This window comes from Schistocerca cancellata, chromosome 1 (genome assembly GCF_023864275.1).
Source record: "Schistocerca cancellata isolate TAMUIC-IGC-003103 chromosome 1, iqSchCanc2.1, whole genome shotgun sequence".
NCBI lineage: Eukaryota > Metazoa > Arthropoda > Insecta > Orthoptera > Acrididae > Schistocerca > Schistocerca cancellata.
The window spans coordinates 467,717,003-467,738,364 of NC_064626.1; the positions used below are offsets into that span (position 1 = coordinate 467,717,003).

The 21,362-nt window shown below is 43.7% G+C and overlaps 1 protein-coding gene across 7 annotated transcripts in view; it reads right to left on the reverse strand.

The window, feature by feature from the left end:
- LOC126177072 (steroid hormone receptor ERR1) overlaps positions 1-21,362 on the reverse strand; it is a 474,719-nt gene that overhangs the window by 139,150 nt on the left and 314,207 nt on the right. Inside the window, exon 1 of one of the 7 annotated variants that reach the window (XM_049924322.1) lies at positions 11,084-11,197. The exons of 4 other annotated variants lie outside the window; for them this stretch is intronic. In XM_049924322.1, coding sequence (XP_049780279.1) covers positions 11,084-11,188 — 105 coding nt within the window. In that variant the 5' untranslated portion in view covers positions 11,189-11,197. Of the gene's footprint in view, positions 1-10,993; positions 11,198-21,362 lie in introns of those variants that run through there. 2 more of the 7 variants (XM_049924340.1, XM_049924355.1) reach the window with 2 other exon arrangements.

Sequence of the window (21,362 nt, forward strand, 5' to 3'; positions counted from 1 at the left end):
CTATAGAACAGCCTTAGGTACTTCCTCTCCGGGTCAAAATGGGCTCCGAACATAGCTCGACAAATTCTTCGCCTCAAAACCACATGATTTCTACACTCGCGGATTCGAAGAGTTGTCCCAGTGTCGGCAGACTCTTGTAAACAGTGAATGAGAGTATATTATTGATGAGTAAAGTCTGTATTATGTGTATCTATTATGTTTATTAAACTTGCGGAAAAACGCTACGAAGTTAGACACTAACTTAATATTTTAGTTTTCCTATTAGGATTTTATTATTTACACAATCAAACGTCAAAGCAAGAAAGGAAATTTTTCTTCTTTAGATCGGTCAGAGTAGAGAAGCCTTTACAGAAACCAAAGTGAGCTGCTCTTAAAAGTCATTCTCAGAAAGATGGTCTAATATTTTCTTGTAAGCTACGTTATCAGGATATTCGTATTGTATACTTCAGTGTTGAAGCCCAACTTGTGGGGTTTATTCTGACTGTACTAAGATAGATAGCCAGCACCCCTGTTATCTTTTTAAGAAACCATAATTTCGTCAATTGGACACTCATTTTCTGCATCAAATTTTCGACATCTGCTTACTACAACATTCAGAACAGGTTTAATTTTCACCAACTTATCCCTAGACTGGCAGAATTATTCGAAAAATAAAGGTATCTGCGGAGTTTCTGAAACCGGTTCGGACTCCTAACACTGGAGATTTTTTTCTATAGCTGTAGAGTGAGTCCAGTAATAGCTTCCCGAAGGCAGATTTATTATATCAATGCAAATTAGCGTGGTAACGAATTTCTCCCTTTCATTTATGCTTATATTCAACGATGGCGATGTCTGCTGCACAGAATATAGATTTTCCTGCTCTATAATCAGCTTTATTGCCACAGAGTCAAATAGTTCTCCGAAATATTGTGAAGGAGCTTCACTACATGATTCACGTAACTCATGAGACAAATCTGAAACCACATTCATAAGTTCTTGGTTCACCCATTGGAACTGACTTGCTGGGGGAGCTCTGTTTTGGTGGAAGGTTCTGGTGTCTCACTAATGTTAAATTGCTGATGCGGTATACTTCGTCTGTTGTTATTTCATCGTCTTTAGAATCAGTGTCTGGTTATTTTGAATGACATCTGAGGCTAGTAATCCGGATCTTTGTTAGTATACTGCATTCAGGTGCTTGAGTTCTTTGATAAAAAAATTTCGACGCTGCTGGATTGGGCATTCTCCAGAACATCTCCAGCCTCAATAAAATGGCCACGACGAGGCTCGGACCTCATCACTTCCTTTATCACTTCAGACAGTTCATTACGAGGAATAATCAAGTCCCATGTCGCTCAACGTCGCTACAAGATTAATGAAGAAGTTTACAAAATTATCGACGAAGCTATCCGAATCACAACTCCGGATAGATCCGCAAAACTATAGGCCCATGTTCCTGGCGTCAGTATGTTGTATAATTTCGGAACATGCTTTATGCTCGCATATTAGGACATATTTGAAAACCGAAAATCTCGTCCGTGTATTCAAAACGGGTTCCGAAAACAACGGTCGAATGAAACCTAGCTTGCTCTGTTCGTCCACGAGACCTAGAAACCAATAGATACCGGTGCCCAAGTTGATTCCATGTCCCTTGACTTCCAGAAGACGATCGAGAAAATTCCACACTGCCGCCTAAAGAACGAATTACGAGCGTGCGCAGTATCACACCAACTGAGTGAATGGTTTGAAGAGTTCCTAGGAAACAGAACACATAATGCCATTCTTAACTGGGAGTAAACTTCAGACGCAAAAGCAATTTCGAACGTGCCCCAGGGAAGCGTTGTAGGGCCATTGCTTTTCAGGATATACATATAAATGACCTTAGATAACACCGCAAGTACCGCAAGGCTTTTCGCGGATGATGCTTTTGTATACAGAAAAGTTGTAACTTTAGAAAATTGCAGTGAAATAAGTAATAAATTGTTCCGGGCTATTATGCCGTGGTCGAATGAATTTCTGCGAACAAAAAACAAAATATTTGGTTCCGGTACGTGGATGATACTTTTGTTTTGTAGCGACATGGCAAGGAGGAACTGGATCTTTCCCACAGACTTATCAACGGGATTAATCCGAAGATTCAGTTAACCATGGAGAAGGAGGCAAGCGGGAGTTTGAATTTTCTTGACGTGCTAGTTTTCAAGAAAGACGATGGTAGCTTGCTCCACACGGTTTACCGAAAACCCACGCACACAGATCATTACCCACTCCAGGATTCGAACCTCGGCGCGAGGCATCATGAAAACTCTGGCGAATAGGACAAGGAAAATCTGCGAATCAGGACTGCTTGACGCAGAATTAAAACATCTCACTAATGCATTGCTCAAGAATGGTTATTCGATCGCTTTGTGTTGTCCTTAGCTTAAGTTAGATAAAGTAGTATATAAGCCTAGGGACCGGTGACCTCAGCAGTTTGGTTCCATAGGAATTTACCACAAATATCAAAATATCAATTCATTTTAACAGGACTCAACTATTGGCAGCCACAGGCGAATATCATGAAAGGTTATACATGGAGGCCATAGAAATTGTGAAACACCCCAGGAATTTCAATAGGAATGACGAGGGCCTGAAACTGAATGACATGTGGATTCCAGAGCTGAAAAAGAGGTATATTAGTCTTCCACCATAGGGTGATAGCAACAGCGGACGACGGCAGTCGACAACGGCCAACTGCACTCCCTCATTCAAAACATGAGACGTCATGCCAATATGCGGAAGAGGAGTTTTGCTGTAGTCAGTAGCGAGCCAGGGTGTGAATCGGACATTCAAAGTAATTACGATCCCCATTGAAAATGTCTTCTGCAGTTGAGGAAAGGTCGTTGTGTTTTAGGATGAAATCCATTCGACCACGGCATAATAGCCCCCGAACATTTTATTGATTGTGATTTTTCCGGCGGTGAACATTTACATTTTACATCATAGCGAAATACAGGAAGACCCGTAGAGGACCGAAGTTTGTTGAAGAGATTGGCAGTTGACAAATGTAACGTATTGCTTATAAATAGGCAGAACGATCCATTAATGTATGATCACACGATTGCAGGACAATAACTGGAGGCAGCTGCATCCAGTAAATATCTAGGAATAGGCGTAAGAAGCGATCTGAAGTGGATCGACCACACAGAAATAATCACAGATAAAACTGATGCCAGACAGATTCATTGAAAGAATCCTCAGGAAGTGCAGTCCATCGAAAAAGAAAGTACCTTACAAAACTCTCGTTCCACCAGTACTTGACCACCGCTCGTCAGACGGATAGAGGAAATTAAGAAGATCCAAAGAAGAGTAGCGCATTTCGTATAGCAGTGAAAGCGTCACAGAAACTCAGCCAACTCCAGTGGCACACGCTATATTGCTTTTCCTACAACTCCAGTGGCACACGCTATACAGCTTTTCCTACATATATTTCGCAAGAAAACCATGAAGGTGAAGTTAGAGAGATTCGGGTTCACGCGGTGTCTTACCAACAACCGTTCTTCCTACAGATCATTCGCGTCTGGAACAGAAAAGGGGGGAAGTGAAAGTGGTACGAAGTTTATCCTGCGCCACACACTTTAAGGCGGCTTGCGGATTACAGATGTAGATGCTTCGCAAGATGTCAATAACGACATGGACACGAATAGACGTCCGTGTTATGCACGATCGTGCTCATACAGAGCAGCTGGATACATATCTAAGTAATCGAAAATTTTCTATTTTGACACAGGGGTACGAAAACTTCTCATACACGCTGTATAGTAGTCTTACACTATTGTTACCCATTTAAACAGTACTGACTTCCGCAAAGTTATCGACATGCGCCACTTGGGTGTCTAATGGCGAGTGTGAGGCGCTTGTCCAGTAATAAGAAGAGTTACTACAAGGCAAGCTGGACGGTTTGATCCATGGAGATCTGTTGTATATCCTGTATCACCACGCAATAGCATCAATTCCTATAATGACATTCTGTATGCCACCGGCGGACGGCCATGCACGTACTAGGGCACGGCACATTTTACACTCTAAGACACAAAAAAGACCATCACGAAAGAATTATCTGAATGGGGCGAAAGTCGGTAGATGTACACTGATCAGCCAGAACATTATGACCACCGACATACTATCGACATAAATCCGTCATGGCTATAGCAGCGTCACCTGGCGAGGAATGAATGCTTGTGAGGCTCACTTCGGTGCATGTAGTGTCAGTGAGCTTGCTGCCCGTGTGTAGAATGGGCAAGGCGCTCCAATCTATTTGAGTTTGATCGAGGGCAGGTTGTGATGGCCCGGAGGCTCGGCACGACTATTTCGGAAACTGCACGTCTTGTCGGGTGTTCGAGGAGTGCTGTGTCTTCAAAATGTGGCAAAACCAACGTGAAACCGCATCCAGACGTCGTCGTGTTGGCTGATCACACCTCGTTACAGATGTCGGACGTCATCGGCTGGGCAGACTGATAAAACAGGACAGGCGGCGAAATGTGGCGGAATTAACATCAGACTTAAATGGGGGGCAGAGTACAAGTGTGTCTGAACAAACAGTGCACCGAACATTCCTAACGATGGGCCTCTGTAGCTGACGACCCATGCATGTGCAAAAGTTAACACCACGACATCGACAACTACGAGGACGGCGGCTCCATTATGCTCTGGGGAACATTCACGTGGGCATTAATGGGTTCGGTGGAGCTCCTGAAAGGCACCAGGAGCATCGTGCACTGGTTGCAGACTACGTACATCCCTCCATGACGATGATGTTTCCCGACGGCGGCGACATTTTTCAGCAAGATAAAGCGGCAAGTCACAAGGCCTGGAGTGTGATGGAATACAGCGGCGAGTTGCAGTTGATGTGCTGGCCCCCAACTCGCCCGATCTGAAACCGATCAAACTCATCTGGGATGTGATAGAACGTGGCGTTAGAGTGCATCGCCCCCTCCCCAGAATTTATGGGAATTGAGTAACTTGTGAGCGCAGGTGACTTGTGTGCGACCTACCGAGGCCTCATGGCTTCCATGCCACAACATACCGGCTATAAGATAGGTGGTCATAACGTTCTGGCTGATCAGCGTACATGTAGAGACAAACAAATGATTACAATTTTAGAAAAATTGCATGATTTATTCATGAAAAAGGGCTTCACAAATTGAGGAAGCCAATACCGCGTTGGTGCACCTCTGGCCCTTATGCCAGCAGTTATTCGACTTGGCACTTATTGATGGTGTTGTTGGATGTCCTCCTGAGGGATATGTTGCCAAAGTATTGCCAATTGGCGATTTAGATCGTCGAAATCCTGAGCTTGTTGGAGGTTCCTGCCCATAATACTCCAAAGTTCTCAACTGGGGAGAGGTCTGGCTACCTTGCTGGCCGAGGTAGGGTTCAGCAAGCACAAAGACAAGCAATAGAAACTCTCGCCCTGTGGGGGCGGATATTATGCCAAAATTTAAATCCAGGATGGCTTGCCATAGAGGAAAACAAAATGGGGCGTAGAATATCGTCGACGTACCGCTATTCTGTAAGGGTGCCGCAGATGACAACCAAAGGGGTGCTGCTATGAAACGAAAAGTCGCCATAGACCATCACTACCGATTGTCGGGCTGTATAGCCGGTGCAGTTTGGCTGGTATCCCACCACTGTCCGGCGCATCGTCTCGAGATGCGTATTTGCCAATTCTACTTCAGTTAATCAGATTCCAGGCCGAAGGCCTGTCTGAAGAAGCCTCAGACAACGGTGGCATACCAACCTGCCATACGGCCAGACGAAAATGAGTGACGTTCTGGTGTGCCATTTCTTTTCAAAGCACGATCCCTTTAGTAGTCATCTGCGGAACCGTTACAGCACAGCGGTCTGCCGACAATATTCTCAAAAATGGTTCAAATGGCTCTCAGCACTATGGGACTTAACATCTTAGGTCATAAGTCCCCTAGAACTTAGAACTACTTAAACCTAACTAACCTAAGGACATCACACAACACCCAGCCATCACGAGGCAGAGAAAATCCCTGACCCCGCCGGGAATCGAACCCGGGAACCCGGGCGTGGGAAGCGAGAACGCTACCGCACGACCACGAGATGCGGGTGACAATATTCTACTCCCTGTCTTGTTGCCCTTCTTGGCAAGCCATCCTGGGCTTACATTTCAGCAAGATAACGCGTGCTCGCACACAACGGGAGTTTCAGCTGTTCGTCTTCGTGCTTTCCAGACCCTACCTTGGGCAGGAAGGTCGCCAAATCTATCTCCGTTTGGGAACTTTTGGAGCCTTATGGGCCTTCCAGCTGGCTCAGGATTTTCATGATCTAACACTTCAACTGGGCAGAATTTGGCACGATATCCCTCAGGAGGACTTCCAAAAACTCTATCAGTAATTGCTTGCATAAGGGTAAGAGGTGGACCAACGTATTATTGACTTGCTCAATTCGTGATGTTCTTTCTCTTGAATAAATCAATTTTTTATTTTTAAATTGTAATCATTTGTTTGCCTGTACATGTACATCACAGATACCGATTTACGTTCCATTCGGATAATTCCTTCGTGGCTCGTCCTTCTTTGTCTTAAGAGTTAGGCCGTACCTCACTGTTGCGTGGATCCCTTGAGGTTCTAGAACTCACGGAGAGTACACGTTCGTTTCACTGGAGACAGGTGAGGTGGCACGGTGACACAGAGTGGTGAGCGCTGCGAGCTCTGTGGCCTGGCAGGCAGCGCATCACGCTACCGCCTCAGCCGCGGCCTGCCCGCGGCCAAGGCCAAGGCCGTTCGCCTTCCTCCTGCCAGCCGGTTTCACGCGAGCAGCACGCTCAGCACACGATATACGAGCAGTTATCGGGCTTCGCTCCACGTTACCAACTTCGGCAGCGACGATCAAAAACTAAGCTCTGCAGATATTTCTTGCATGCAGACGTTGCATGACGATCTTTCGTAACTATTAATTAGAACTTTAAATTATAATACCTAGTATTTGTACACTTGCTTCTGTATTCAAGGTCGCTAATCCACGCTAGTGCAGTGCCGGTTGACACCGGGGAATGTCGGTGCGAATCCTGGTAGTGGGTGGAATTTCCATCATTAAGATTTGGCCGGGAGGAGGTAGCGTGGAATTTCTGAGCTGTAGAAGGTGCGTCAGTGTCCTCGGTTAGCTCCCAAATCTAGTCGCATGTTTCATAGTTAACAGCATGTGCCACTGTTGGTGTTGATTTATCTGTCGGGTGAAGACGTTAACTCGGCGGCTCCCTTGATTTTATCGAAAGGATGAAGTTAATTCGTACCAACAGGAGCAGAACTACAACCATACATAATAGTCATCCATTCGATGCAACAGATTGAAACTCTCTTTATTATTCGTCTACGATTAGTTGGCTTTAGGGCAAGCTACTGTAGCAGTTTTCTAATTTCCTATGCTCTTACTCGCAACTCCGTTGAAGAAGAAATCACTAGTCATTGTTTTTGCATACACTTACTCAATTGCTATGCAGCCAATGTGTCTCAGCTGAGGTGTCACTAAGAAAACTAGAACTGATTCTGCCAATTATGTTAAAGCTCAACCAATCTTTTGAAGTAAGAGAGTAAAGAAATGGAAAGCCAGCCTTCGGCAGTTTCTGTTCTAGAATGCGTGAGACGGCACTTTTGAAAGGCAGTATCAACTTCAGATTTGCCTAACGGCGAAATGATTTTCTGCTTATCGAAGACGTACGTTTTCTTATCTTAAGGTAGTAGGCCAGGGTGACGCTCAGGTTTGGAACCGGTATTAACGATTTGTTCAATAAAATAACAAACATATTACAAAACTTACTTTCGTTAGATCTTTATTGCACACCTTTGAGGTTGTTTAATGTATTTTTTTAAGTAAAAAACTTGCACGCACTGGACACTATACGACATCGACAAATGGCCATCGCGGAGTGCGAGGGCAGTTGTTGGTAGCTCTGAACGCCACAATTTTCAACCTAAATCAAAACCTCAAAAACTGCTTTGAAAGTGATGACACTGTCTAACGTAGAACGTAGCGATATTTTAAAAAAATGTTTTTAAACAAAATGACGGCATGCTGAAATAAGTCAGTTTTTCGACAAAAAAGTCGTTTTATAAACGGTGCTCCAAAAATTGAAATTAAAATATGTCGTAAAGATCCTACGTACTACAGTAGATAAAACGCCGACTCACAAGTTACAGGAAGGTATAGTGTAATTGCATGTATATTTCCATGAGCTATAGCTCCAACTTGAAAAACATTAGTTTGAAAACACAAGCGTTCAGAGTTTCAACTTGTGTTTTTTAATCTTGAAATTAAACAAATCTTTAATTGGTAATGCAGGCACAATACATTTGACCTTTTTTTTCGCCCATTTTAAACAAAATGACGGCATGCTGAAATAAGTCAGTTTCTCGACAAAAAAAGTCGTTTTAAAAACGGTGCTCCAAGAATTGGAATTAAAATATGTCGCAAAGATCCTGCGTACTACAGTAGATAATACGCCGACTCACAAGTTACAAGAAGGTATAGTGTAATTGTATGTATGTTTCCATGAGTTATAGCTCCAACTTGAAAACATTGGTTTGAAAACACAAGTGTTTAAAGTTTCAACTTGTGTTTTTTAATCTTGAAATTAAACAAATCTTTAATTGGTTATGCAAGCACCGTACATTTAATCTTTTTTCCGCCCATGTCGAAACACTCTCCTTTTGACGATATTATATCGATTAATTTGTTTCCGTTTGCTAATGTAAGCGTGTTTTGCACGATTGGGATTACGTTTCGAACATTTTCTATCCATGTAAATAGGCTTGTTTGTCGTTTTCAAGCACTCATGTTTTGGTTCGTATAAAAAACAAGCAAAGTACAAGTTAACCAGACGCGAGACGAGCATATGCTGTCACACTGTTTACCAGAAAAAGAGTCATGCTATGAAGAGAAGTCTTGTTGAGAATCGTATTTTAGTTGGTACTAAACAGTACTTAACACAACAGTCTTTCATCAGCCTGCACCAATAATCAGTGGTCTCTCTCCTGCTATGATAGACTGACAGATTTTGGAAGATACTGATCACTTTATCTTGGAATATATCTTTGTAAAATGCAAACACAGACGCAGAGATCCAAAATAATCTCAGATGCAGCAATGCAAAATAATCTCAGATGCAGCAGTGCTGCCTTCAGACAACTTACATAAATATTAAAAACGTTCAAATGAAGTAGTATATCTAGACAGCCACGGAGACACCTACTAGCTTCAAGGTTCTCAGACTTGGACCACTTAGAGAAATCATATGATGAATACGATGCAAATATTGATTCATGTTACACAAGAAGCATTCCAAGGTATCCTATCCTCTTTTAGGGTGTACCTGCACAACCTGGACATTACTAATTGCGACTGGTTCTAACATGGCTCAAATGATATTTGTGCTTACTAATTCTTGCCAAATATGAAGTATCATGCATTCTACTCATCGAAGCTAAAGGCGAAAAACTAAACATCATTGAAACACTCCAAATATACAAACGCCGAAGACAACAACCAGAGTCCATTCGAAATGATAACACACACACACACACACACACACACACACACACACACACTTGGCGACATAATTATTTCATATGCTATGTGTTTTGTTTTGCAATGTGTTTTTCGCAGTTATTACATTTTACATGCCACCATTGATCCTTTCAGTGTTTACAAAGTGTGATGGTGATATGTGATATAACATGACAGGAAAAGCAGCTTGTGGACGCTGGAGTTGGAGTTATTTTTATTTTTACTTTCGCATTTATATATTCGTTCATGTTTTCAGTGAAAGACCTCCACGTAACTAATTACAAGCTATGTACATTCTAGAAGACCGTGTCACAACTTACATCAAAGTCATAATACAACACATACATGCTGTAATAATCCACATAAATCTACCTGATAATGGAGATTTAAACTACTGAAACGCGTCGTGGAAATTAATAAATAGTTACGGGTAACAGTAAACTTGTTGTTTCATTCAATCGCATTATTGCTAAGTATATCAGGTGTAACAATATCTAAATATCATTATTAAGTGCTATGCGTCCTGCTTGCTCACATTATTCGCTTCCTTTCTCCTCTCATTCTGTCGTAAATAGAATGGCGACGAAATACTATATAGGTATTCTTTGTTAAGCCTTATTTAAAAACTAGCGACCTGCTCTGGCTTCGCACGGATAGCACTAAGTGTCTACGGCCGGACGACTTTCCATCGTAGGGGTAGTAAATTATATACACAAACCTTTCCACTGAATCAGTCTGTCTATTAGTGAAGATCTTATCAAAAACCTTATAGTACTTCCTGAAATTAGGCTTCTCTGAAAAACGCGGCGGGGTACTTTAATTCATATAACATTTACCGAAAACGCATACGAGTATTAGAAAATAATTGATTGATTAATAAAGACAGTTGTCTTCCCGATATTTGCGGGCACTGGTTTTCTTCTTAGATTATTTCTTTCCATTTCGTACGGGGTTTATTGTTTTCGTGATTTGAAATATTTATTTTGTCTTTGTGGCTGGATGTCAGTGGTCATTTAACCCAATGGAGGCAAGTCTTGTGCACCATCTGTCATCTGTGAATCACGTAAACTTTGTTACGTGTGTCATCGTATTTTAACTGTTTGTCATCATATTTTAACTGTTTGCGTATCATATTTTCTAAGGCGCCAACCGTTTGCCTAAGCTAGACAATATAAGACTGCTTGAAAACCATCCTCCGGCTGGCAGATGTACCAGACCAACGTACACTACCCACCGCTAGGATTCACGATTCTTGTCGCGGAAGATTCACGGTTTCTGTAACGAAAGCCAGCGCGCAGCGCAGTGGGCTATGCGGCCAGTCAGGATTTCGACAACATTATACATTCCTAAACTGAAAATTTATTACGATCTCAGTGTAAGCTATTTAGATTTCTGCACAACATTTTGTATTATGTTGTAAGAGAGGCAAAAACAGGATGTGTGCACTTACCGTGCACGCAGCAATACAAAGCTTTTACTCAGTCGCCATCAGGGTGAACGTGAACAGCATAAAAACATGGCTCCGACTACCGGCACTCACTTTTCTCAGAACCACAGGTTTCCGTAGCAAGAACCGCATTGTCGGTAGATCCCACTCCGAAACACAGCGGAAACTGTACTCAAAAAGACTGGCCCCCGGCACCATGCACGCAGCACATGTCAGTTGTTTATCAAGCTGTTCTGCCAGCCAAGTGACGCCCGCAGTCTACTCAGCGTTGATAGAACGTAATCAGCTGACCCGATAGCTTCCGACGACTGCCCGCTCCGCGCGAGGCCGTGTCTGACTGGTTGATATATTTATGTAGTTTACTTCTCCACAGGGTGCAGTTTATGAGTGAAATACACGAGGTATCCTCCTGGATTCGAATGGAACGATAAAGACATCGAAGTTGACATTATAAACTAGCTAGTCAGAAAATGATATGGCAGTAGGTCAGTCTTCGACAAGGTTTCTTATAGTACAAGTACTCAACCTACACCACCGGTAAAAAGTTATCAAACTAGGAGTAACAATATTTGAGTATATGAAACGATAACAAGATGGGGAGACAATATTCTTTGCGGAATATACAGGGTGTTACAAAAAGGTATGGCCAAACTTTCAGGAAACATTCCTCACACACAAATAAAGAAAAGATGTTATGTGGACATGTGTCCAGAAACGCTTAATTTCCATGTTAGAGCTCATTTTAGTTTCGTCAGTAAGTACTGTACTTCCTCGATTCATCGCCAGTTGGCCCAATTGAAGGAAGGTAATGTTGACTTCGGTGCTTGTGTTGAGATGCGACTCATTGCTCTACAGTACTATCATCAAGCACATCAGTACGTAGCATCAACAGGTTAGTGTTCATCACGAACGTGGTTTTGCAGTCAGTGCAATGTTTACAAATGCGGAGTTGGCAGATGCCCATTTGATGTATGGATTAGCACGGGGCAATAGCCGTGACGCGGTACGTTTGTATCGAGACAGATTTCCAGAACGAAGGTATCCCGACAGGATCGGCGTCTTAGGGGGAGCACGGAACATTCCAGCCTATGACTCGCGACTGGGGAAGACCTAGAACGACGAGAACACCTGCAATGGACGAGGCAATTCTTCGTGCAGCTGACGATAACCCTAATGTCAGCGTCAGAGAAGTTGCTGCTGTACAAGGTAACGTTGACCACGTCACTGTATGGAGAGTGCCACGGGAGACCCAGTTGTTTCCGTACCATGTACAGCGTGTGCAGGTAATATCAGCAGCTGATTGGCCTCCACGGGTACACTTCTGCGAATGGTTCATCCAACAATGTGTCAATCGTCATTTCAGTGCAAATGTTCTCTTTACGGATGAGGCTTCATTCCAATGTGATCAAATTGTAATTTTTCACAATCAACATGTGTGGGCTGACGAGAGTCCGCACGCAATTGTGCAATCACGTCATCAACACAGATTTTCTGCGAACGTTTGGGCAGGCATTGTTGGTGATGTCTTGATTGGGCCCCATGTTCTTCCAGCTACGCTCAATGGAGCACGTTATCATGATTTCATACGGGATACTCTACCTGTGCTGCTAGAACATGTGCCTTTACAAGTACGACACAACATGTCGTTCATGCACGATCCGCTCCTGCACATTTCAGTCGAAGTGTTCGTACGTTTCTCAACTACAGATTCGGTGACCTATGGATTGGTAGAGGCGGACCAATTCCATAGCCTCCACGCTCTCCTGACCTCAACCCTCTTGACTTTCATTTATGGGGGCATTTGAAAGCTCTTGTCTACGCAACCCCGGTACCAAATGTAGAGACTCTTCGTGCTCGTATTGTGGACGGCTGTGATACAATACGCCATTCTCCAGGGCTGCATCAGCGCATCAGGGATTCCATGCGACGGAGGGCGGATGCATGTATCCTCGCTAACGGCGGACATTTTGAACATTTCCTGTAACAAAGTGTTTGAAGTCACGCTGGTACGTTTTGTTGCTGTGTGTTTCCATTCCATGATTAATGTGATTTGAAGAGAAGAAATAAAATGGGCTCTAACATGGAAAGTAAGCTTTTCCGGACACATGTCCACATAACATACACTCCTGGAAATTGAAATAAGAACGCCGTGAATTCATTGTCCCAGGAAGGGGAAACTTTATTGACACATTCCTGGGGTCAGATACATCACATGATCACACTGACAGAACCACAGGCACATAGACACAGGCAACAGAGCATGCACAATGTCGGCACTAGTACAGTGTATATCCACCTTTCGCAGCAATGCAGGCTGCTATTCTCCCATGGAGACGATCGTAGAGATGCTGGATGTAGTCCTGTGGAACGGCTTGCCATGCCATTTCCACCTGGCGCCTCAGTTGGACCAGCGTTCGTGCTGGACGTGCAGACCGCGTGAGACGACGCTTCATCCAGTCCCAAACATGCTCAATGGGGGACAGATCCGGAGATCTTGCTGGCCAGGGTAGTTGACTTACACCTTCTAGAGCACGTTGGGTGGCACGGGATACATGCGGACGTGCATTGTCTTGTTGGAACAGCAAGTTCCCTTGCCGGTCGAGGAATGGTAGAACGATGGGTTCGATGACGGTTTGGATGTACCGTGCACTATTCAGTGTCCCCTCGACGATCACCAGTGGTGTACGGCCAGTGTAGGAGATCGCTCCCCACACCATGATGCCGGGTGTTGGCCCTGTGTGCCTCGGTCGTATGCAGTCCTGATTGTGGCGCTCACCTGCACGGCGCCAAACACGCATACGACCATCATTGGCACCAAGGCAGAAGCGACTCTCATCGCTGAAGACGACACGTCTCCATTCGTCCCTTCATTCACGCCTGTCGCGACACCACTGGAGGCGGGCTGCACGATGTTGGGGCGTGAGCGGAAGACGGCCTAACGGTTTGCGGGACCGTAGCCCAGCTTCATGGAGACGGTTGCGAATGGTCCTCGCCGATACCCCTGGAGCAACAGTGTCCCTAATTTGCTGGGAAGTGGCGGTGCGGTCCCCTACGGCACTGCGTAGGATCCTACGGTCTTGGCGTGCATCCGTGCGTCGCTGCGGTCCGGTCCCAGGTCGACGGGCACGTGCACCTTCCGCCGACCACTGGCGACAACATCGATGTACTGTGGAGACCTCACGCCCCACGTGTTGAGCAATTCGGCGGTACGTCCACCCGGCCTCCCGCATGCCCACTATACGCCCTCGCTCAAAGTCCGTCAACTGCACATACGGTTCACGTCCACGCTGTCGCGGCATGCTACCAGTGTTAAAGACTGCGATGGAGCTCCGTATGCCACGGCAAACTGGCTGACACTGACAGCGGCGGTGCACAAATGCTGCGCAGCTTGCGCCATTCGACGGCCAACACCGCGGTTCCTGGTGTGTCCGCTGTACCGTGCGTGTGATCATTGCTTGTACAGGCCTCTCGCAGTGTCCGGAGCAAGTATGGTGGGTCTGACACACCGGTGTCAATGTGTTCTTTTTTCCATTTCCAGGAGTGTATTTTCTTTCGTTGTGTGTGAGGAATGTTTCCTGAAAGTTTGGCCGTACCTTTTTGTAACACCCTGTATAGCGGGTCTCAAACCTCTAGGGTCATAGCTACGCTACCCAGTTACCCAAACTGAGTATTTTGAGAGAAGGAACAGATTCAGAAGTATATTTCAGACGGTATGTGGTCCATAATGAGTAGTGCGTGTAAGGCAGATGTTTTTAAGCCTCGTATATTTCCTTATACACGACTGCTTGCCGCAGCAGTGTTGGTGGCGCTAACTTTGAAATCAATACAGTATCGTCTGCAATGCCTCCGTCCGTGGTGAAATTTGCCGCCGTTTACCGTTTATGGCTTTCTGTCGAAGTAGGGCATTCATCGTTGCAGAAATTTGTATACATACATTTAATGCATGGTGCAACACGATGCACGGCCAGGAAAGACGAAAAATGGCCGCGCGGGATTAGCCGAGCGGTCTAGGGCGCAGCAGTCATGGACTGTGAGGCTGGTGCCGGCGGAGGTTCGAGTCCTCCCTCGGGCATGGGCGTGTGTTTGTCCTTAGGATAATTTAAGTTAAGTAGTGTGTAAGCTTAGGGACTGATGACCTTAGCAGTTAAGTCCCATAAGATTTCACAACATTTGAACATTTTTTTGAACGAAAAAATGTACAGAGAAAACTTTCGCAACAGGCGTAATCCTAGCTGGAAGGAATGTATCACCGTGGATACAAACCTACAAGAAACTGCGCCGTTCAAGTTTCAGAGATCTGGTCAAGGTTATTGAAAAACAATTATTTGCAAAGTAGAATCTGTCTTGGAAGCTGAACTTTATTCAACACAACTAGTTTTGGGCATGGTCCATTTTCACTATCTATTACAGATGTGGACACATCGTTCTCACCTCATCACGCATGCGACTTTTGCATGACAAGACGAAAACGCTGTATCCACATCTGTTACAGATATACTTGGAGATGAACTACGCCCAAAACTAGTTGTGCTGAATAAAGTTCAGTTTTAAACTACAGCCCGGTGGAAAAATGTCTTTCCTGAAATTTATCAAGACTGTGCTGCCCACACAGAAGAAAATCGCAAGTAATTTTGAATCTAGAATTCAGTTCCGTCTACGGATTTCGTTGTGGTGCGTGGATTATGGCTGGCAGTCATCACTTTGAACATTTGCTATGAATTTAACTTTTCGTTATGAGATGTAAGTCAAAATGGGACCAAAACGACTAAATGTTGCTTTCCGGCAGTTGACTCCTTATCTCAGAGTAATTACAATCATCTGCCAACTCTGTAATTTTGATCTTAAAGGCTTCGGACACGCTGCATGTCGTATTGATCATTCGTGAGCAGTCAAACACCGACAGCTGTCTTTTATGGCGGTTGCTATTCCCACTGAGGCAGCAGAATACAACCGTCGGACCGACTCACTTTAACTTGGGAGGAATTGGGACAAAATAGTGCCTTTCGGTCTCTCTATACTGTTCTGTGATGAAACAGTACGAAGTATCTGTTCGCAAAACGCTTATCTCTGGGTTCGGCCTGCAGTGAGGAACAGTGTTAACCTGTCACAAACTACCAATACTTGCAGAGATTCGGTCATGAATAACCCAGTTGAGACACTTCTTTACACCGACATTACAGCATGTCTACTCAACACTTGTGCTATCTGGATTGGGATAGGATGCGCACTTGAAGACGTGAGGCAGGGGCGTAAAACACTGGACTCGTATTCGGGATGGCAGCGAACCGAATCGCCGTCGAGCCATCCAGATTTAGGTTTTTTCGTGGTTGCCCTAAATAGCTCACCGTAAATGGTCCCTTTGAAAATGCGATCGGTTTGTTTCCCAATAGCTCTCCAATCTGATCTTGTGCTCCGTTTCTAGTAAGCTTTTCGTTGACGGGATATCAAAAAAATGTTCAAATGTGTGTGAGTTCTTAAGGGACCAAACTGCAGAGGTAATCGATCCCTAGACTTACACAGTACTTAAACTAACTTAATCTAACCTATGCTAAGAACAACACACACACCCATGCCCACGGGATGTCAAATAATAATATTTTTTCCTTCCGCCTGTAAGGAGCACATTACGTCCTACCAACGGGGATACTTAATGCACCCAAAAACAGGGAAACATCATTGGCTCAATTTTATTTTTGGTCCGCGGTTCTATGTTACAGAAAAAACAAGCCAATTACACTCCGAAAATCACTTATAAAATTTCAGGCGTTGGCTTTCCAAATTCCCATACGCATTTCTTTCGTAGCGATCGCTTTGGCAATAATTACTACAGAGAGATACAGATATCGGCGTTGTTATTCTGTCATTCCCCAACATGAATGAAACGGGAAGAATACTCGCAATACGGAACTGATCAGTTAGGCAAGTCAAATATCGTCGTCACTGTCCGTTGTTCCAGATTTAAGATTTCAGTGGTTCCTATAAATCAGATATTTTCGAAATGGTTGCTAAAACAAAATATGCGATTCTTCTTTATTTTTCTCGTCGATAACTAATAGTATATGTAAGATTTTGGCATACACTAACTAATTAGGAAATATGTCATGCGTCCGGCCATGCAGATTTAGGTTTTCCGTGTTCCGTAAATCGCTCCTGACAAGAACTGAGATGTTTCCTTTGAAAGGGCACGGCCGATATCCTTCCCCATCCTTGAAACAATCCGATGTCTAACATTCATTAGCTCGACTTCTAACAACAAAGCACATCAGCGTCAGCTTGTGCGAGGGAGGGAGGGAGAGATGGAGAGAGGGAGAGAGAGAGAGAGAGGTACGCAGATCGGGTTTCATACAAAGCAGACAGATCGTGACCCGAAAGCATGCGCCATTTGTCACATTGGCATACGCAAATAATGCAGAAATGTTTTTTGGAAAAGGCAACTCATAGTCCTGTAGAACATTAATGCACCAATCCCTGTTCAGTGCTGTTCTCGGGACACGCTTTTTACCATTCTACATAACGGGGCTCATTACAACAAATCTAAAACGTCGTACGAGAATATAATGAAACCATCTTTGAAGAACATGTGCATCCGAGTCCATGGAACAGGACTCAAGTCAAAGCATAGAAAACACATTCACTATCACGCAATGTTCTCTGACTTGGAGAACGCCTGGAAAAGAGCCCACACATTCCATACAGAGGTACAATACAGATGTACGAGCGTTAGCACCTGAATGAACACGCCTGCGAAAGTAGAAGCTGTCATCAAGGCTAAGTGTGGGCCACCACCATATTGAATTCCAGCATTACCGGGAGGGCGCCACGAACTTGTAAGTCATTTTCCGCCAGGTACCCGGATACTTTTCATCACAGTGTATCTCCGCAATGAATGCTTGGAAAACCAGTTGTTTGTCCACTAAAATCGTAGTATGTTCAGACGTTTGAGAAAATATTGTGATATCCCATTAAAGTTCTGTTTTCTACATAATAATAACTATTACACCATAGGAAATTACTACATATTGCTTAGTCGCATGAAAAATTTCTTTTCTATAGTTACATAGAAACTGCGTACGAAAATAAAATACGAAGTATGCAACATTTTCATTATGTGAATGTTAAAAAACTCAGATCTGAAAGTAAATACGGTAATTTTTGTACGTGAAGGTGTGAACTGAGCTACCTTGAGAGGACTTACATTGAATAGCACCTCAGTCCTCAAAGCCTTCCTGATTAAAAAAGTGAAGCAGCCAGAAGGCATGGTCCGATGTCAATGTAATTTAGTGCACGTACTTACCATCAGAGGGTATGTAACTGATTAGAACGGTAATGCTCTGCGTGAGGTAGTCTGGCCACCAGAGTGCATTAATGTTTTTCGTATTCAGTGTTCTTACCAGGCTTGATATGTACATAAGGGGGGTGAACAGCTTGGGGCGTTGACTATGCACTGTGAAGGACACGGAGATTTCGTGTACCCGTATGACATCGTTATCAACTCCTGACAGAGTTCAAAAGAGGGCTCATTGCGGTCCTCCATTTGGCCGGCTTGTCGAAACGTACAATATACAGATTTTGTGGGGCATTTTGATGCGACACTGGGAACGTGGAGGTAGGACAACTCGTCGTCAAGGTTACGGTCGGCCACGTCTGACCAACACAAGGGAGGATCGCCGTATTGAGCACCGAGCACGTCGTGACCCGCTCACACCCGCGCATGCTATCCTGCAACAAGTATTCGCCTCCCTACAACATCCGTTGCCATTCTGCACCACTAGTTATACACTAGCAGCAGCCGCACTAGGGAATTACTGTTCCAGGCATAGGCTGCCGTTAACTCCACAACATAAAAGGCTGCATCTGGAGCGGTACCATGACAGGAAACATGACTACTGATAAATAGTGTCGCATTGTGTTCAGTAATGAGCGCGTCAAGAACATCCTGAGTTCTCATGTCTTACCTCTTATGCGACAGTATCTTGGTATCACTTGTAAACAGAACAATACTCGTCCGTCCACACATGGCATGTATCTCTATGAACTGGCTGCATGGTGTTGAGTTATTCCATGGTCAGCAGGATCTCCAGATCTGTGCCCGATAGAACCTGCGAGGGACTAGCTCGGACGTCAACTCCATCCAGGATATCGAGGACCAGTTACAGCAGCTGTGAACCAGCTTGCCTCAGGAGAGGATACAACGGCTTTACGACACCCTTCCTAAGTGGTCAATGGGGGCGTAACGTCACACTGATAAGTTGTCTCTTACTGCCAACTAAGTTGTTCAGTGTTGCCGGTGGACACGTGTTTTGTTCTTGTAACTGGTGACGTTTAATTATCTACTGCTTTCAACTTGTGACTCGATATTGTAAATCACTGAAATAACACCACATCTCAACACGCTAACTTTCACTTCGTGTCCTCCTTCTTGCAGGGAATTCACGTTTTTTGCCACACAGTGTATAGCACTTCATATAACGTATAACGGAGTACGGTAACTTAATACAAAAACCAAAGCCTAACGCAGACATTATGGACAATAGAACAGCTTTTTCTTCTAATGTCTAAGTCTTCTGCCGCAACGATGTCATTTGCACGTAAAACGTGATCCAAGTGCATCAACAAATAAAATAAATAAATTTCAAACTTGGCAGTAGCGTCCCAGCACGAGATTAGCAAACTATAAGCCATAGTAGAGGATGACTTCGAACTGTTCAGTTGTTCAGTGTTGCGGGTGGACACGTGTTTTGTTCTTGTAATTCGTGACGTTTAATTATCTACTGCTTTCAACTTGTGACTGAAAAAATTTAAAATACATTTTTTACCTGCAACTTAAGTTACGTGCATTAAGAACAGTGTATCTATCTGAATGCGAAGATTACTCTGTCTACAACCAAATGCATATTCACTTTTTCAAGCACATGTTCCATATGATCACTTGGTGAATCTCAAAAGAAGGTAAATCATCAGTTATCAGCACCATAATTATATTTGAACCACTGTTTGCATATTCCTATCTTATAAATTTTTTCTGTTACGGCCTAACTATCTACCGCGTTGGTTAGATTTTGGATCGTGTATACATGTCGCAACGCCGCACGCAGTTTGACCGCTCGTCTTGATGCGATGCCATGTAAGAGGTCCACTGATACGGTATGGTAATTGTATACAGCGTATAAAATATTCCACTGCGTGTTATAAACGGCGGCCCTCTTAGAATACTGATGTCTTGACGCTCTTAACTATTATAAGCGTAGTCAGCTTCGCGGATTGGCAGATGTTATCAGCTAGTGCGCTCGCTTCTTCCTGCAGATACACAATTATAAAACTATCGGCATTCCAGAATCACCGAAACAAAACATATAAAAAAGTTGAATACATACCAATGCAGACAGACTGTGTTATAATGCAGCCGAGTGTATGACCGTTGGAAGCTACCAACAACGAAGACGTAACAAACAGAATCTATACCGTTACATAGCTGGCAACAGATGTCATTCTTCTTATATAGGTATTGTCAGACATTTCACAAACGTATTTTCGTAAACGCTTGATCCTGGATCGATCAGACAACAGTTTCCCTACATAATGACGTAGTCTTCACTGTTAAAATATAGTATCTAGGTACAAAGTTCTTCACGGGACATTAGAATAAATCTCCAGGAAACTGGAATCCCTCTACCGTTTTTTTTTTTCGTTTATATATTCGTAATTTGTGATTTCGAAGCAATTCCAGGAAAGATCATAAAGGAATCACCCATTTGGAAAAAAAGGCTCTTCCAAAGCAGAGTCTTGTTTATTAGAAAAACAACGGGTCGATAGTATTTGATTCCATTTGTTCTTTGTTACTGTTGCAATATTTACTACGTGCCATACACTTCACTTCCAGTGGCTATTCTCTCTTTCTATTCTACTTCATCATTTTAACCTTTTTTATCATTAACCATTTCTGTGTTAAAGCCTTTCAACATGTTTTCTACGTTTCCTTCACTTTCGACCAAAAGTGATTATTTGCGAGCTTTAGAAATAATATCTGCTCCTCCTACAAGTTTATTTTCTTCGCTTCCTTCATTGTGTTTTCACCACTGATGCGATCATAGCTGTAACTCTTCCTTAGCTCATCTTTATACGAGCGTGTCGTTATTGATTGCCCACAGTTATTTCTTCTTCCATTTTATTCTACTTTTGTTTGTGAAGGATTTTCCCGATCCACCTATGTTTAAGCATAACTGGTTTCAAGGAAAAATGGAAAAAAAAGTTTCCTCGATGAACCACGAAGCTCTGATTCCAATAATCCAGGTGGCTGCAGTTTAAAGATTACAAAAGCAGTTAGATATGCACAAGGCGTTTTCCTCTCCTCTGTCTTCATGTTACTGCAATA